The following is a 15,611-nucleotide window of genomic DNA, read 5'->3' on the forward strand; positions in this document are numbered from 1 at the left end:
GTTTGAATATTTACACCATATGTCTGGTGAACTGAAATCGTTAATGAATCTAGCTGCTAAGGACTGAAATCTTTTCATTTTATTGTAATAATTATAAAAACAATCGCCACAAAACGTCCATTTTGACTTATTTCTTATTCATACTCTACTCGATAGTCGGTAGCTTAAAAATATCGGTACATCAAGCGTCACTCATCACTAAAAACAAAGCAGGAAAGCAAAACAAAAGACCAACAAACATTATAAAATGCGTCGCCGGGAACTACAGACTATACAACTTAAACTCTCAGAACTCAAAGAGTATGAGCAGGCCAAAATGGAGCGTGCCAAGGCACGCCAACAGGTTCCGTCGCCACGCACACCCACACCCACCTCGGACAGCGACATTATGTTGCTGCCCTCGAGCAGTGTGCCGACAATGTTATTTGCTAACAACAGCAACAACGCCGACGACGAAGCTGAAGGAACGGCCAAGGAGTCAAGGGATGCATAAGTTGCGCTTATAGTAATGGTAAGTTGACCTTTGTAGTTATGATTACAATTTCATATTTATGTTAATTTACATTAATACTCATCATTACGAATGCTGCTACTGCTATTGTTGTTATTGTTGTTGTTTTGAAAACGCACCGTCTCAAAGCCATCGACGAGTATCTCACGATCCTCGGTCTGTTGGCGCTCACGCAACCATTGCTCCCGCACTGGCACATAACGACGCAGTCCCGGCCACTTGCGCCAACAGCGCCGCTTATAGAGCAGCCAAACCAGCGATAATCCGCATCCAAAGAAGAAACATAACAGAAATATGCTTACGCCACGCACATGCGAATGAATCTCTTCCTTCCCCTCCTGCGCATGTTCCTTTGTCTTAGCTGTCTGCAGACCTTCATTAGGAATCTCCGGCGCTATCGTTGACGGCATCTTGCTTTGCTCCGCGTCGCACCACGTAATTGTGACATAGTTTGTGATGACATCTCCGGCTAGCGAATGAACGCGCACGGCACACTCGTTGTAGGTGCCATTCAATGAGCTCTTATGCACGTAATTTGCCAGGGCATGCTGACGTCGCGTTATGCAGCTCAGATGCGTTTCGGCCACCTGCTCGGACACATTGCTGCGATAGTGTAGCACGTAGTTAACAATCAATCCATTCGGTTGATCTGGCTCCGCAAAGCGCACAATGTAGTCCATTGTTTTGGGGAGACGGCATGCCATTATCAGCGGCAAGTCTGCGCCGATTGTGAAATTCGTGCGCTCGTGCACCGTCGTGGAGCTGCTGCAGCCGAGCATATTGCAAGCCTGCAATTGCAACGAGTATAAGCGATAACGCTGCAGCTGGCGCAGCTCATAGGCCGTCACATTGGCATCCAGGCGCAGCTGTTTTCCCGTCTTTGCCTCCACGGGCGTGCAGTTGTCCACCTCATCCAGACTGCAGCGATACATGTCAGCCATTTGGCTAATGAAATCCTGATCTAGCGCTTGATTTGCCTGCCGCGCACAGCATGCATCGTAGTCATCTTGTTCCTGGCGCCATCGCACTGCTTCCATGTCCTGCCTGGTCGCCGGTTGCCGGCAAAAATTGCGCTCATCCATGTAGGCCACATCGTCTGCCAGCTCGTGCACGGTTAACATATAGTAGTCCAGCTCCTTCCCATTCAAGCGCAGCGTTAGCGTATTGTCCGTCTTTTTGCTTACGGACAGTGAAGGAGGCTTCGGTATATCCATGTGCGTTTCCACGTACATCAAATCGCTGCGCGCATCGTGCTGCGCATCGCCTCCAAAGGTACGCAACAAGCAGGCGTAGCGCGTATGCGGACGAAGCTGATCCAGCTGATAGCTGTAGTGGGTGCCATTATCTTGCAGATCGTCCGCAAAGAGCAACAGTCTCTGCCAATTGATGCGCGTGCAGACTGGCGCCTCCAGTTCGCTCTGCTCGGCGTATTTTGTGCCCAACGGCACGGTTCTATAAATCAGCTCCAGCTCCACGCTCATTTGAGATTTCAGCCAGCTGAGTTGCACTGTGCGATGCGATGTGGGCTGTAAAGGAAAGATGGAATCTACATTTGCTTAAAATTCTTGCATAGAGCTATATGTTGTATGCAGACTCACCTGCACGATCAACTGCAGCTTGGCTGGACCGCAAAGCACCTCCTGATCGCTGGTCTGTAGCTTGTCCATCACCTTGTCGTGTATGACACGATCCTGAAACTCTCTGATATGCCTGTTGCACAGCTTATTATTGCGATCCATGTACATGCCGCCGGTAACAAACTCCAGCTGCTTGGTTGGCTCCCACAGTTCGGTGAGCTGCTTGTTGTCATACAGCACGAAGGCGAAATGGCGATTCTCGAGAGGATCGCCGTGTATGCGGCGCAGGTTGCTCAGAAATTTCAAGCTGCTCAGCTGGGAGGCACTAAAAATAAACCATTCAATAGACAGTCCTGTTTTTGAGATGTCATACGAACCGATAGATCTTCAGATGTCCACGTATTTCGCGTAGACTGCTGAAACTCTGCTCCAGCTGCTCCTCGTTGACCTTGTTGCGTATGGTGATGATGAGGCTGCTGTTAACAATTTGGCAACCGCGCAATTCCTCAGCATCGGCCAGATTGTAGATGACAATCATTCCATCCATATGCTCCGGCGAACAGACGCTAATGCATGCCTCCAGCGGCGCACAGCGTACGCATTGTGATGCGGCATTGGCCTTGTAGCCGCTGGGACAGAATGCGACACACTTGTAGCCAAACGTGTAATGCCCATGGATACGGATGCATTCGTCGCGGGTGTAACAGCGTTGATAATGCTCCAGCACATACCTGCAAACGGACTAAGACTAAGTGGCAATCAACCAGACGCCAAGCCGGACGTGGCTCAGCTTCTCACTCACTTGTTTGGCGGACAGCGCTTCACACAGACACCCGCATCCGTTAGTCCTCGGCAGACCACGCAGCCTGCGGCTGTTGCATTGTGACAGCCGCCCAGGCACTCCTCATGGCAGCTCTGCAAATTTCTGTATAATGCAACAGAGTACGAAACAATTCAAATTGCTTAATTTGTTAATATTGTATATTATCCTATGCTATAAGTACATAATCTAAAGCTGAATCTTTACTAATGTTCTTGCAATAACATCATTGGCTTCAATTAACATTAAAATGTTAGTGTTAATCTTCTCTTAACTGATTGCCTCTAGAAAACTAACATTGAAATGTTAAATGTCGAAGCTGTACAACCGTTTTCAATGATAATTTCTGAATTTCTTAATTGTTTTCTCTTATAAAAATGTTGATAAGTCATAAAATAATATTGACAAGAAATCCATACACCCACCGATCATAATGTACCACATTATCGTTTTCGAAGCGTTGACAGGTGAAATTCGACCAACAATAGTTGGAGGCGCAACCTTTGCAGTTAGCACGATGCGTACAGTTGTTGGATCCACTGACAATATGATTCTCCCCAGCACTCAGTGTGAGTCGATCCCAATTGACCTATAGAAGGAGAATTGTCTCAGCACATCTAGATATCACGAATTATGCATACCCTATTCAGCTGGCAGAGCTTGGGGCAGTTGCCGATGTAGACGTGTCCACGTTGTATGGCAACTAGAGATTTGAATTCCAACTGAAATAGAGATAACAATAACAATAATATTGATGGTCGATCGGAAGATTAAGCTTTTTCAAATACTACATGTGAATTTTTCTTATATATCAATAAATTATATATATATATATATTCATATATATGTACATACATAATGTACATACATATCTCATCATTTCGCAATTTTCTGCATAATAATTTTCACTTACCAGTTCTAAATCGGGCATACTGCTAATGCCCAGAGCATAATTAAGAAAGAGTTTTCGGCCGCGTATTACAGTGAGATTGGGAAACATATCACGGATGTTGGTCAAGTCCTTTACCTCGGTGAATATCATAAAGTCCGTGATTTCGCGTAATTTGGGAAACGAATACGCCGTAAAGTTGCAATTGTGACTGGGCAGCAGTGTGATCATTACATAGCCAATGACCACTGTACAGTTATCCAATAATTTCATTTTGCTGCATTCGTTGCGTATATCTATGCTGGTGCACTCTCTGAACTCGGCTGATGGATTTGGCTGTATGGCTGCCAAGGCCGAGGCCAAGGCGAAGATGTTAGCTAGCGCTAGCAACATGTTTCGAAGCTTTAGCAGCATGTTGCTAAGGGTCTGCTGCTCGTGCGTGCTTATAATTGTTGCTGAAAATGCGAATGTTGCTGTTGGTATTGTTGTTGTTCTTGTTGCTCCTGTGCTGCTTGTTGCTGTTGTTTACATCGGCGTCTTTTCAACATTGCTCAGCTCTCTGCTTTTTCATCTGATTTGTTTATATGGTGTATTTTGTCGTTTCTCTGTCTTTTTAGCACTGTTCGCCTAATTAGCGCATTGGCTCTTGCCGATCGAACTCGAATTCCCCGATTAGCTGCAATTTATGAGTTTCCACACTATCGTCAATGAAAATCTCCCGCGCGACTTCAGCTAATTTTTGGTCACCAACTTTTTTTTCGCTTAGTTGTCTAAAAAATCACACAAAGAAAAAACACACACAGGCCACGAACACAGTTGAAATGATTATTGCAGCTTCTGCTAAAAATCAGAACGTCGCTATTTCTTCCTCTTTTAAGCGCGAGTATCGAACTGATTTGATTTCAATATTGCGGTACTTTGGCTGGAGAATCTTTCCATTAACAGCGTTGCCACTTAACTCAAACTACAAGAAGAAGGTGATTGAAATTTGAAGAAAATATAGAAAATGCATCAAGAAGAAATATCAATTTAAAAAATATTTCATCTGAGAAAACTAATTTTTTTTATTTGATGTCCGCTTACCAACAAATTATTAAGTGTATTTTGAATTTTTCTGTTATTTAAAAAATAATTATTTATCTATTTTGTATTTATTTATTTTATTTTATTTATTTATAATGCTTTAATTTTTTTTTCTTTTGCATTTAATATTTACTTATATAATGTTTAATTATTTTATATTTTTATAATGCTATACTATAATAGCATTTTTTATTTTATATTTCTATTTTTATTTTCATAGTAATATCTTGAAGGAATATTAAAAAAATTAACTGTAGTGTAGTGATCCTACTTTTATAGAGCTCTCTAATTAGAAATTTCTTATTTAATTTTTTCGAGTCGAGTTGTCTTCTTAAGCATTCAAGTAAAATTTATTGAGTTGCCTTTTAACAAACAGAATAAATTGGCGAAAATTGATCTACCGAATTAGTTTAAATGAGGTAATGTTGCTAATTTAAATTGCTCAGAAAAGAATAGAATTAGGTGATCAATTAATTGAAACTTGTTTAATTTTTTGTTCACAAATACATTTTTTCACTCACAATTATAACAATATTTTGATCAAATTCCGTTTCTTTGCAGGTGGCTAACATCAACGAATCTAGACGCTCTATAATATATACACCACTTGACTTTATTACCGAGGTATAAATTATACAAGATATAGTTTTATATTAAAAATCACAAATCAAATTAAATTTTTTAAGCACTACTCATAAATAGTTATTAATTAAGTTGAAATAGTTCAATTGTATTTATTTAAAATTTTATGATTTTTTTTTATGTTACAATAAAAAGAGTCTGTGTAATTTGTAACGATTCGATTTCTGAGACGCGTTCACGACGATCTTGCTGCGGCGCTGTCCAATTGCCGACTGCTGGAATGGAAGCCACAGAGTCTGGGCCGGGATCTTAACGATCTGTGCGAGCCATCAAATTGATTTTTTATTTAGTGTGTATTGCCGCTTACACTGCGCATCGCGGTTGATGGAACGTGCCAGCGCCAGCGCCAGCGTCGGGCTGGCTGACTGATCATCGGCTTTGTTGTACGGCATTTCGAGGGCAGGCCGTAAATTAATTTGAAGCATTTGATTTGCCGTCGATGTCGTTCGCGTTTTCAGTTAATTTGTCAACTGTGCAGCTGCCTGTTGCATAATGCAGCGCACTCGAATCGAATGCAATTACACGACACAACTCATCATGTAATTTCTCGCAGTGCACTGCTCACTAGGGCTGCCTTTCCATTTTTTTGTTGTTGTTTTTTTTTCGTTTTTGATCCAGTTCCTGTTCTTGGCCGTCCTCCTCCTGCTCCTGTCAAACGGCCAGCTGATTCGTATGGCTCATAAAAACAGCTGACTCCAATTAACCACATGGCATTACGACTTTACGGGAACCTACATACACACGCACACACACGCATGCAAAGACAGAGTCTTGCATCAAAGCAGCTGAGGCCAAAAAGCTATTACGTTAACGACAGAAGCATAAATATGGTAGAAAGGGGCTTAAACGAAGCAATTTTCCAGCTGGGCCTAAAGCACGTTGATGGCATTGTAAGGAACTTTATTATTTTTAGCAGATATTTGGAGAGATTTTATGTTATGTTAAATATTAGGATTTAAATCAAGCCGTCGACTGTTCGAATCTTTAATATTTATATTTTCTCAAATTTATAAATTATTTAAACAAGATAATTGGCGTAGAAAACTCTTTAAGAGAAATATATATAAATATAGAGATAGAGACAGAGAGAGCGAGAGAGACGAGAGACATAGACTGAGCATGGTAGGGATAGAGAGAGTTAAAGTGAGTGTGGGTTTGACCGAGATAATATAATAATAAGAATATCAAAATAAACTTCATCTATTGCAAGAGAAAGGTTTGAGTTCAATTGACAATATTTTTAGACTAAGACAGCAAATATTTATTCAGCATTTTATTCAAATATCCAACGAATTCGCTCTTTAAAGTCTTCCGATAATAAATAATAAAAAACAGAATTCAAGTGAAATATTGTTTTCTTTGCAATGCATTATTTGTATGGAAAGATCATTTGTTGTTCGGAAGGCCTCGTTGCTCGTGTCAAAGTTCAATTAATTCAATTAAATTAGTAGTGTGTGTGAGAGAGAGACAGGGAGTGAGTGTATGCGTGTGTCATATATAAAGTCCAACGCATTTGAATCCAACAATTTACATAAAATGAAAACGTTCTCGCATGAGAAAAGTAGTTTTGAATATCTTTCTCAAATATAAAAAATATAAATGAACATATATTTATTTATAAATATATTCATGTGCGTTTAAAAGTTAAGCTTAGCTTAGGAAAATTATGAACATTAGCTGTTTCTACTCTGGCGGCGTATTGTCATGTATCCATTCCTGGAAGTAAACCAAGCTCGTGTAGACGCTGGGTATGCGCAGCCCGCCGCAATTATCCGAGCCAAAGGACATGATACCAATCTGCCGAGAGAGAAAGAGAGAGAGAGAGAGAGAGACAGAGAGGGAGAAGTTCATCATCAATGGCATGTCAATCAGCTGGCATAGGCTCACCTGTGAGAAGATATTGTTCTCCTGAATGAAGAGTGGCGCACCGCCAAAGCCTTGGCATACGTCTTTGCCCTCGCCGCCGGCGCACATCCATTGGCCCTCGATGGAGTTGGGTGATTCGAGGGCGCCCGTGGAGCCATAGTTGCGTAGACAGAGATCCCAGCTGGTCAGCGGCACGTCCAGATGCGACATCTCTGGCTGGCGTATGCTCGACGTGGACATCTTGCCCCAGCCGGCGATAGTCGCCCGTTTGCCCACGACCAGATTGGCGCGTGTCTTTTGCAAACAGATCGGCTGGGTGGCCACTGCATTGGAAGATGAGGAGGGCGAGGAGGAGCAGATGATGAAGAAGAAGACGAATTAAAAGAAATCGATACGAATCTAATTTTTGGGTCTGACTGCAGAGACTGTTACGCCCTTTTGATCGTGGGCCAAAGAGAAGGAAGGCAGGGCGTGGCAGGGTAGGGCTGGGCACGGCAGGACAGGTCGTTGTTATAGTATCATTGATACTCTTTCACATTGTTCAAACCCATTGATTGCCTTGCGTTCACGTACGTCCATAAAACGTTATAAAGCCATAAAATTCACCAGCCAACGAGCCTGGCCAGCAATTAAGGTAAAGCCCCCCCCGCATCTCGGCAGCGTGGCTAATGTAATGCCCCTTATTTGCTCAGATCGCAATGATATTGACGCTTTAAAATTCAATTTAGATTTATGCTTTCCTTCTGAATTCGTGCGAATACCCCACAAAAAGAGAACGAAAGCCCCGCAAATAACATGTAGAATTATCTGTTTTAAATTATACATCAAATAATTGCGGGGCGAATTTTTTAGTTAATACGGATGAAAATTTTATGGCTTTATAATTTACCAAAGATAGCTTGGAAATTGATGAGCAAATGTATTATTATTAAATATTCCCTTACCAAACTTGGTTCATAGTGCAGAACGTTGCTGGGGTAACTGCTGTATTTCTTATATTTAAAGATATATTGCCCTGCTCTAAGTTACTCATTTCTATACATAATATATACATATATATATTTCTATTGGTTATATATTTTTATTTATTTATTATTATTTTTATTATTTATTATATTTTGTTATTTATTACTTTTTTTTAATTATTCTGTGCTTTCTATTTTTTAAACCACTTTCTTTTTTAACTATGAAGAAAACTTATAAGATATATGTATATTTAAATTTCAAAAACAGGTGTTTTTATACGTTTACTGGAGTAAGAATTTCATAAATTTCAACTAAACGTATTTTAATGTAAACTTGATTGATGAGGTTGTTTATATAAGCAGAACTAAAAATAATTTTAGGATGTACATTAAGCCCTAAATTAAGCAGTAAAAAGTCATCATTTTTTTTTACGTACTATATAAAGTAACGTAAAAAGTAACGTATTTCTTGGCTTAGCGAAATATACAAGGAAAATGTATATCGAAAAATGCATGCAATATAATATATTAAGTCTCTCTATTTTACTTATATCGCGCATTTTGCTTTCATACCATATACATCCACCAATCTAATAGCTTTTTCGTATACACCCAAGTCAATGTTGTCATGAAGGTATTTTGAAGTTCTATTTAGTATTTTCATATTCATTATATATTTATGGCTAATCATATAAGAGTCTCTCAAAATTTCCGCTCGCTTCCGCCGCTTCAGTGGCATAAATAGCGAGTGTAAAGTTTAAAATATGAAATTTGTTTCAGATTTCAAAGTCCAGAACTATTGAACTATATCGAAGATCGAAACTTCGCTTATTATTTGCTACACTAAGCACAGAGTGTGGCTTGTTGCTGGCCAATTAAATTAGCCTCCCACCGCGCCGCAGCCTCCTTCCCCCTTCTCCCATACGAATTGCCGCCCCTAGCCTCGAATTAGCAAACATGCAATATGGGAGACGATGCGACGCATATGGGCTTGACATTATTGAACTTGGCGAGTCGAAAATAACAACAGCAGAAAATAGAAGAAATATCACAGAGCAAAACGATTTTTAATTAACGTTGACACTGCGAAGCGTAACCAGAAACCCCCAGCAATGCGACCCCTGGCTCTCCCCCTCTCTCTCTCTCTTTCTCTCTCTCTCTCACACGTCTCATTCCATTGACCCCCTGACACCGCTCGTCCCCCTTCTCAAGCGCTTACCCGAGTAATTGAGCGGCGTTTTGAGCACCAGCAGCGCAATGTCATGATGATATTGGCCTTGCTTGTAGTCGGGATGCACAATCACATGGCTAATGGCATGATTCACTGAGCGCGGTGCACAGAAGCCAGTGCTGGCGCAGTCCGGATCACTGGAGGTGTCGTACTCGCCAACGCGCACCGATGAGCTGAGCAAGGGAAAGTGAAGAGATTTACAGAGAGATAGATGGGATACATGTGAGATATAGGTGAGCATGGCTTACAGTCGATGGCCGTCGGCTTTGGCCAGTGCACAATGGGCGGCCGTTAGGATGACGCGTCGCGCAATGATCGAACCAGCGCAGGGATAGGCAAAGGCGCCCGTGTTGACATCTACAGTTGAAGGAGTTCCTTATATAACTTCTCTTATGGAACTTCATTTATTTGACTTACGCTTGAAGCCCACGCGCGCCACAAACGGATACGAGCCGAGTCCCCGGTAGAAATGCCCCTGCACCAGCGACTTGCCGCACACCTGATTCTTCTCCAGCGGACTGCTTGGACAGCACACGTAGGGCATCTCCTCGCCGCCGCCACAATACAACGACTTGTCGCCGTAATAACAGTTCTTGGCCACCTCGTAGATCATGGCCGTGCAGTCGTGCAGGGGCGTGCACTCGGTGCCAAAGGCGCACTCCGAGGCGCCAGCCGACTGGCCCAGGTAGGAGCGGGCGGACACCGAGTGGCTGCTGGCGCTGCTGTTGCCATCGCTGCTCAGATCTCGCTTGCCATAGGTCGGCGGTATAACTAGTTTCTCTGGCAAACAGTAAAATTTTATTTGATATTACAATAAATATTATTATTGGATGTTGTTTAATGGTTATTATATTAATTATATAATTGAATTGGAGAATTCATTTTTTGTCTGATAAAATAGCAATACAAATAAAAAAAATTATTCGAATGCTATCCCATTCCCTAATTATTTTATTATTAAATGTTTAATGTAAATGTTTAAGTAATAAATATGATTATTATTAGTAAGCTAGTAACTTGAAAGAATTATCTGACTAGACTAGGAATATATTTCCAAATAAATTTTAACATAAATTAAATTAAACGTATTCCATATCCTAAAATTATAAAAACAAGTAAGTATAGAAAAAATACCTTATAATACATAAAGTTTTTTAATTTTTTTACTTAGCAATTAAACTTTTTTTTTGCTATAATTATTTTTGTGTCAAAACTTTTATAGAATTATATTCATTCTAGTATAATTGAACTCGTCAATTTTTTGTTATAAATTTTTTTTTTTTAATAAACATTTTAATAAAAAAATCTAATAAAATATGTTTTACACTTTATTTGTAAATCAAGGTTTTGCAAAAAACACAAAAAAAAACCTATAAAGTAATGTCTTATTCAATATGCAATCTCTATTAAAGAATAAAAAAATAAATAAATAAATGGGAAATAAAACATAACAAATAATTTAATAAAAAAAATGGAAAAATAAATAAAATTAAAAAATAAATAAATATATTGAAACATTTTTTATAAACAATAATAATAGTAAAATATATAACATATTTATTTAAAAAATTGTATTTTTTACAAATTTTTTTATTTTTTTTTTTTATTAAATAATAATGAACATTAAATTAAAATTCAAAATTTATAAATAAAATAGAAAATTAGTTTATATGCGCTTTACAAATAATCAGTGTGACGTAATTTTAAATTTTGCTTAATATATTCTATATTATTCAAGCTTAATATATTTCATGTTCCTACAGTCAACTGTTTTATAGATATAACCGATTTAATATTAGCTACTACCTACCAAATTCACCGGTTTCAGTTCGAATGCTTGCAAATATATTGCAAAATATGAATAATGCATAGAAGGAGTGCATAATGCTTAACACGTCGCCAAACACTTGTGATGTGATTTAACCAAATTCTTATTGAGGCAGTAGAACACTTGGCATCACTTCACTTATTAAATATCGAGTTCTCTTATTAACCGACGAACCGAGCGCGTTAACAAATCTCTTTCGACTAAACGGTACGGCGCGGAATCGCACTGCCCAATGAAAACGAAAACTGAAACTGAAAAAATGAAAAATGAAAACTAAAATCTGAAATTTTATGGCCAGGTAGCCGCTGCTGCTGCCACTGACTAACTGACTGACTAACTGATTTTTATGACAATTTGGTCTCAATTCCAGGTTTTGTCGTATTTAGCTTCTTTTTTTTTTTTTTGCTCTGACTCCGATACGATCCGGGCACGCTCTTTGTATTTCATGTTTGATATATGTGGATCATAGCAACTGGCAAAGCCAGCCGGACAGTCATTAGTTAGTTGAATGCAGTTTTTATTTACCAAATGATGAGCACATATTATAGAACTGTGGTTAAGCATATACAACTGTTGTAGTTGTAGTTGTTATGATGTATAACTGTTTTGGACTGAAGCGAATACACAGTATATAGGGACAGATCGGGGTATACGAGGCAAATGATGACTGTTAGTTGTACTTTTCACTTTGTAATTGTAAATAATTTGTTAAATATACATATATTGCATACAAAAGTTCTTAAATTAATTTATCATCTTACTATATACACATTTGCTGAAAATATGAATTCAAGTTAAATGATTATAGAAAATAAATCACTAAAAAAATAATACATATACTTTAATAAGCTTTTTTCACAAAATCGATTATTTTAAAATTATATTAGATGTAGGAAAAAATTTCTGGATATGAAAAAAATAATAATGATAATAATAAAATATAGTAAACATTTTCATTGTTATTGTAAAATATAGTAATTTTTATTTATTTTATTTTAAATAATTTTTTATTGTAAATAATTGAGCTTAGATATTTAAAATTAAAATATAACATATGAAAGCCTAATAAACATCTTCTGTAACCTAATTTTTAACAGTTTATCTTATTTAGTTATTTTATTTTATTATTTTATGTCAAAAATATGGCATATTTATTTTATTTAAGTGTGGATAAAGCTAAGATAATTTAACAAATGTTCTTCTGCTGTAGCGCACATTTTCCATTCCATTTGGCCGAAGCTTTCTTCTGTGCTTTATTATTAAAGTTAATTTTACTTGCTCTCTATTTAGTTGTTTTGGTTTTTTTTATTGTAATATAAAATATTATGAATGAGATCATTTTGATTTGATAAGCGGCCGAGTGACCAGAGCAACGGTTCCACTTTTTTAAGCATGAAAACAAGCGCGACAAACGCACATTAAAATGTTTTATTGCACAAACAACTATATACCTGGTATGTGTATGTATATATATAATCATATACAGATGTATAGGAACATATAGCATGAGTGCTTGTACTAGGCTAATTTGTTTTCTTTTTTCATTTAGTTGTATTTAATGGTGAATTTTACTTTCATTGCGATTAACATCATTTATCGCGCTTTGACAAATAAAACCAACAAGTAAAAGTGTTTTTGTATGGGAGTACACGACTAGCAGATACCCTAGACGACACATAGACGCACATTCATCACATAGATATACACATATACACGCAACATACAGCTGCAGTGTCTCTACCCTCAGGTTCCTGTTCTATCAATGCCATAATATGATATAGACATGTTTCTTATTATTATTTATATATTCATTATTATTGTACATAAAATTTCAGCACCACACATATATTATTTAGTTTAAAGTCTTCAAGTTAAAATATACATTTTTGTAAATATTATAAGTACATATGTATGTATGTATATATAACACTACAATTCTCTAAATCTTAAAATTTACGACACACATAGCAAACCTACATACATACATATATACATGCGTGTATATATATATATAGACATACCTATCATGTATGTATATATGTATGCATCTATATATGTCTATAATAGGCATACACATATACGTACATGCATACAGTTATTTACATATAAGTACGTCAAATATGTATACATATATACATGCATATATAGACATCTGTATAGCCATGCTAATCTCCAAACATGCTATGGTCGGCTCATCTGATGATAACTCATGATGATATGTGATCATAAGATATTTGATATAAGATCGAACCCATCTTCTACTGGATATGCCATACTTTCTGGCCAAATCAACACACCCCGAATCCCAGGAAATAAAGAGGATAAAGAATATCTGGTTAATACTTTACTACGGACATAATGTGATTTCTATAATACTTAGCCTACATAGTGTACATCACTCAGTTTGTTTCATCGCTGCTGTCTAGCAATTGTCCGTCCTCCTTGAAGTCCTTGTCCTGGGCCGGTCCGCTGCCGCTACCGCCGCCCAGCTGGGCTAGAGCACTGCGCACCGCATCCTCGTAGTAATCGCAGCGAGCGGACAGATTGGAGCTGTCGCTGATGCTGGATACGATGCTGGATAGACTGACACTCGATTCACTGGCATTGTTCTCCATGGAGGTGCTGCTCTGTGCATCCGACAATTGACGCCGACGCTGACTCTGCTGCTGCAGCGCATCGTACACATAGTTGTACTCGTAGGCACCCTCGGGTCGGGCATGCAGCGGTATGGGGAAATTGTGGAGCACCTCACGGAACACCTCATATCGATCGCGCAACTCCGCGTCCACCTCCTCGTCGCGCCGCTCCTCGGCCTGCATCGAGTGCAACACGGAATACATAAACACACGATTGGCGATGTGACAGTCGGGCAAGAGACTGCCCTCCACTCCCTGATTGGGGCACATGCCGCTCACCGGACGCAGCCCAAACACCACAATAAAAGTATAATATCCAATGCAATGCAATGCGATACAATCAATTTTTAACGGACAGCTTGCTAGCGTTTTTTTTACAGTTAGATTTTATTCGACTTTGTCTTTTTGAGCGAAAACAAAAACTTTAATTTGAAACGAGCGCTTAATTTTTCAAATATATTTATTTACTAAATCAACACAAAATAAACTGGGGCAGTTGAGTGTGGAAGCATTACATAATTATATTAATTTCTAAAGCATAGAACAATGCCAACTAAACGATCAAATAACACACACAATAAACAACAAACAGAAGCAAACAAACATTTAACACGGCTAAATAAGGCGGAAATCATAATTGTATTGTACCCTTAACTATTATAGTATAGCTTAAATTGTTGTTATTTAATAAATATAATAAAAGCATAAACAAATATCAATTAAATTCAATCAAATCAAATGCTGCCTTTGTAACCATTTCTATAGAAAGAGGTGAGAGTGCTGCTTACGTATATTCCTCGGTCTATCTTCGCTGAAATCGGATTCTCTGTGGTAGATGTTCTCTTAAATATTATCAAAATCTCCAAATATCTTCGAGCCACCCTAAATTTAAAATTACCTATATTTATCTTTTAATCACAGTTTGTTAATATGTATTTATTGCAAACTATTGTAAATTTGTATTACAAATAGTCAATATACTGTTTTGATGATCTAAAAACTTTTACCAGATCTCTGATCGAGTGCGCCGAATGCATTTTGAACAAGTAAGAAAGCTCTAGTCGAGACTGCTCGACTACGAGATCCCCTGAACCCTTGGAGCAATAGATATTTCAATACTTTTTCGCGACTTTCAGCTTACACAAGAAACACGCACACACACACACACGTACGCAAACACAGGCATACATACACACACACGCATACAGACACACATACACACACACACGCATACATACACAAACGCATACACACACACATACACACACACATACACAAACACATACACACACAAGCAACCACGCATAAACACGCATGGGCTGCAGTGTGCGCTTACTATGAGAACTTAATTGTTTAATAACTTTTTTTATGGACGTACGATCTTCATGAAACTTTTAGATTATGATTATAATATGAATATGCATGTAATTGCCAAAGCACAAGTCTCTAGTATTTGAAATACGCTTTTTACAAAAGTGAGGGTGAGGGGGAGAATTTAGAGGTGGGGGGGTAAATTTTAACAAAAACCGAAATTGTATAAATTGCATATAGGCATACATTAAA

At 38.3% G+C, this 15,611-nt stretch overlaps 3 protein-coding genes across 3 annotated transcripts; all 3 read right to left on the reverse strand.

Moving 5' to 3' along the window:
• Positions 1–57: 57 nt before the first annotated feature.
• On the reverse strand, positions 58–6,085 carry LOC6576860 (insulin receptor-related protein). Its single transcript, XM_032728671.2, has 8 exons — positions 5,402–6,085; positions 3,822–4,761; positions 3,550–3,630; positions 3,334–3,497; positions 2,891–3,013; positions 2,466–2,819; positions 2,110–2,413; positions 58–2,037 (listed from the first exon to the last, which is right to left on the reverse strand). The coding sequence occupies exons 2-8, from the start codon at positions 4,209–4,211 to the stop codon at positions 565–567; spliced, it is 2,889 nt and encodes a 962-aa protein (XP_032584562.1). The 5' UTR covers positions 4,212–4,761; positions 5,402–6,085; the 3' UTR covers positions 58–564.
• Positions 6,086–7,116: 1,031 nt separating this feature from the next.
• LOC6576861 (chymotrypsin-like protease CTRL-1) lies at positions 7,117–12,113 on the reverse strand. The gene is made up of 6 exons (XM_002002809.4): positions 11,395–12,113; positions 10,002–10,364; positions 9,833–9,941; positions 9,573–9,757; positions 7,410–7,711; positions 7,117–7,319 (listed from the first exon to the last, which is right to left on the reverse strand). The coding sequence occupies exons 1-6, from the start codon at positions 11,465–11,467 to the stop codon at positions 7,206–7,208; spliced, it is 1,146 nt and encodes a 381-aa protein (XP_002002845.1). The 5' UTR covers positions 11,468–12,113; the 3' UTR covers positions 7,117–7,205.
• A 1,630-nt stretch (positions 12,114–13,743) lies between these two features.
• On the reverse strand, positions 13,744–14,634 carry LOC6576862. The gene has a single exon (XM_002002810.4). It carries the CDS (start codon positions 14,316–14,318, stop codon positions 13,812–13,814), a length of 507 nt encoding a protein of 168 aa, XP_002002846.1. The 5' UTR covers positions 14,319–14,634; the 3' UTR covers positions 13,744–13,811.
• Between the last annotated feature and the right edge of the window lie 977 nt (positions 14,635–15,611).

Source organism: Drosophila mojavensis, unplaced genomic scaffold, assembly GCF_018153725.1.
Source record: "Drosophila mojavensis isolate 15081-1352.22 unplaced genomic scaffold, ASM1815372v1 contig_36, whole genome shotgun sequence".
Classification (NCBI taxonomy): Eukaryota; Metazoa; Arthropoda; class Insecta; order Diptera; family Drosophilidae; genus Drosophila; species Drosophila mojavensis.

Excerpts from the sequence above, each read along its gene's own strand:
- LOC6576861 (XM_002002809.4), bottom strand. The coding sequence starts at position 11,467 with ATGCACTCCTTCTATGCATTATTCATATTTTGCAATATATTTGCAAGC. Across the intron at positions 10,365-11,394 it reads AACTGAAACCGGTGAATTTG|AGAAACTAGTTATACCGCCG; the intron begins GTAGGTAGTAGC and ends ACTGTTTGCCAG. Across the intron at positions 9,942-10,001 it reads GGCGCGCGTGGGCTTCAAGC|ATGTCAACACGGGCGCCTTT; the intron begins GTAAGTCAAATA and ends CTTCAACTGTAG.
- LOC6576862 (XM_002002810.4), bottom strand. The coding sequence starts at position 14,318 with ATGTGCCCCAATCAGGGAGTGGAGGGCAGTCTCTTGCCCGACTGTCAC.
- LOC6576860 (XM_032728671.2), bottom strand. The coding sequence starts at position 4,211 with ATGCTGCTAAAGCTTCGAAACATGTTGCTAGCGCTAGCTAACATCTTC. Across the intron at positions 3,631-3,821 it reads GTATGCCCGATTTAGAACTG|TTGGAATTCAAATCTCTAGT; the intron begins GTAAGTGAAAAT and ends TCTCTATTTCAG. Across the intron at positions 2,414-2,465 it reads GGACATCTGAAGATCTATCG|TGCCTCCCAGCTGAGCAGCT; the intron begins GTTCGTATGACA and ends GTTTATTTTTAG.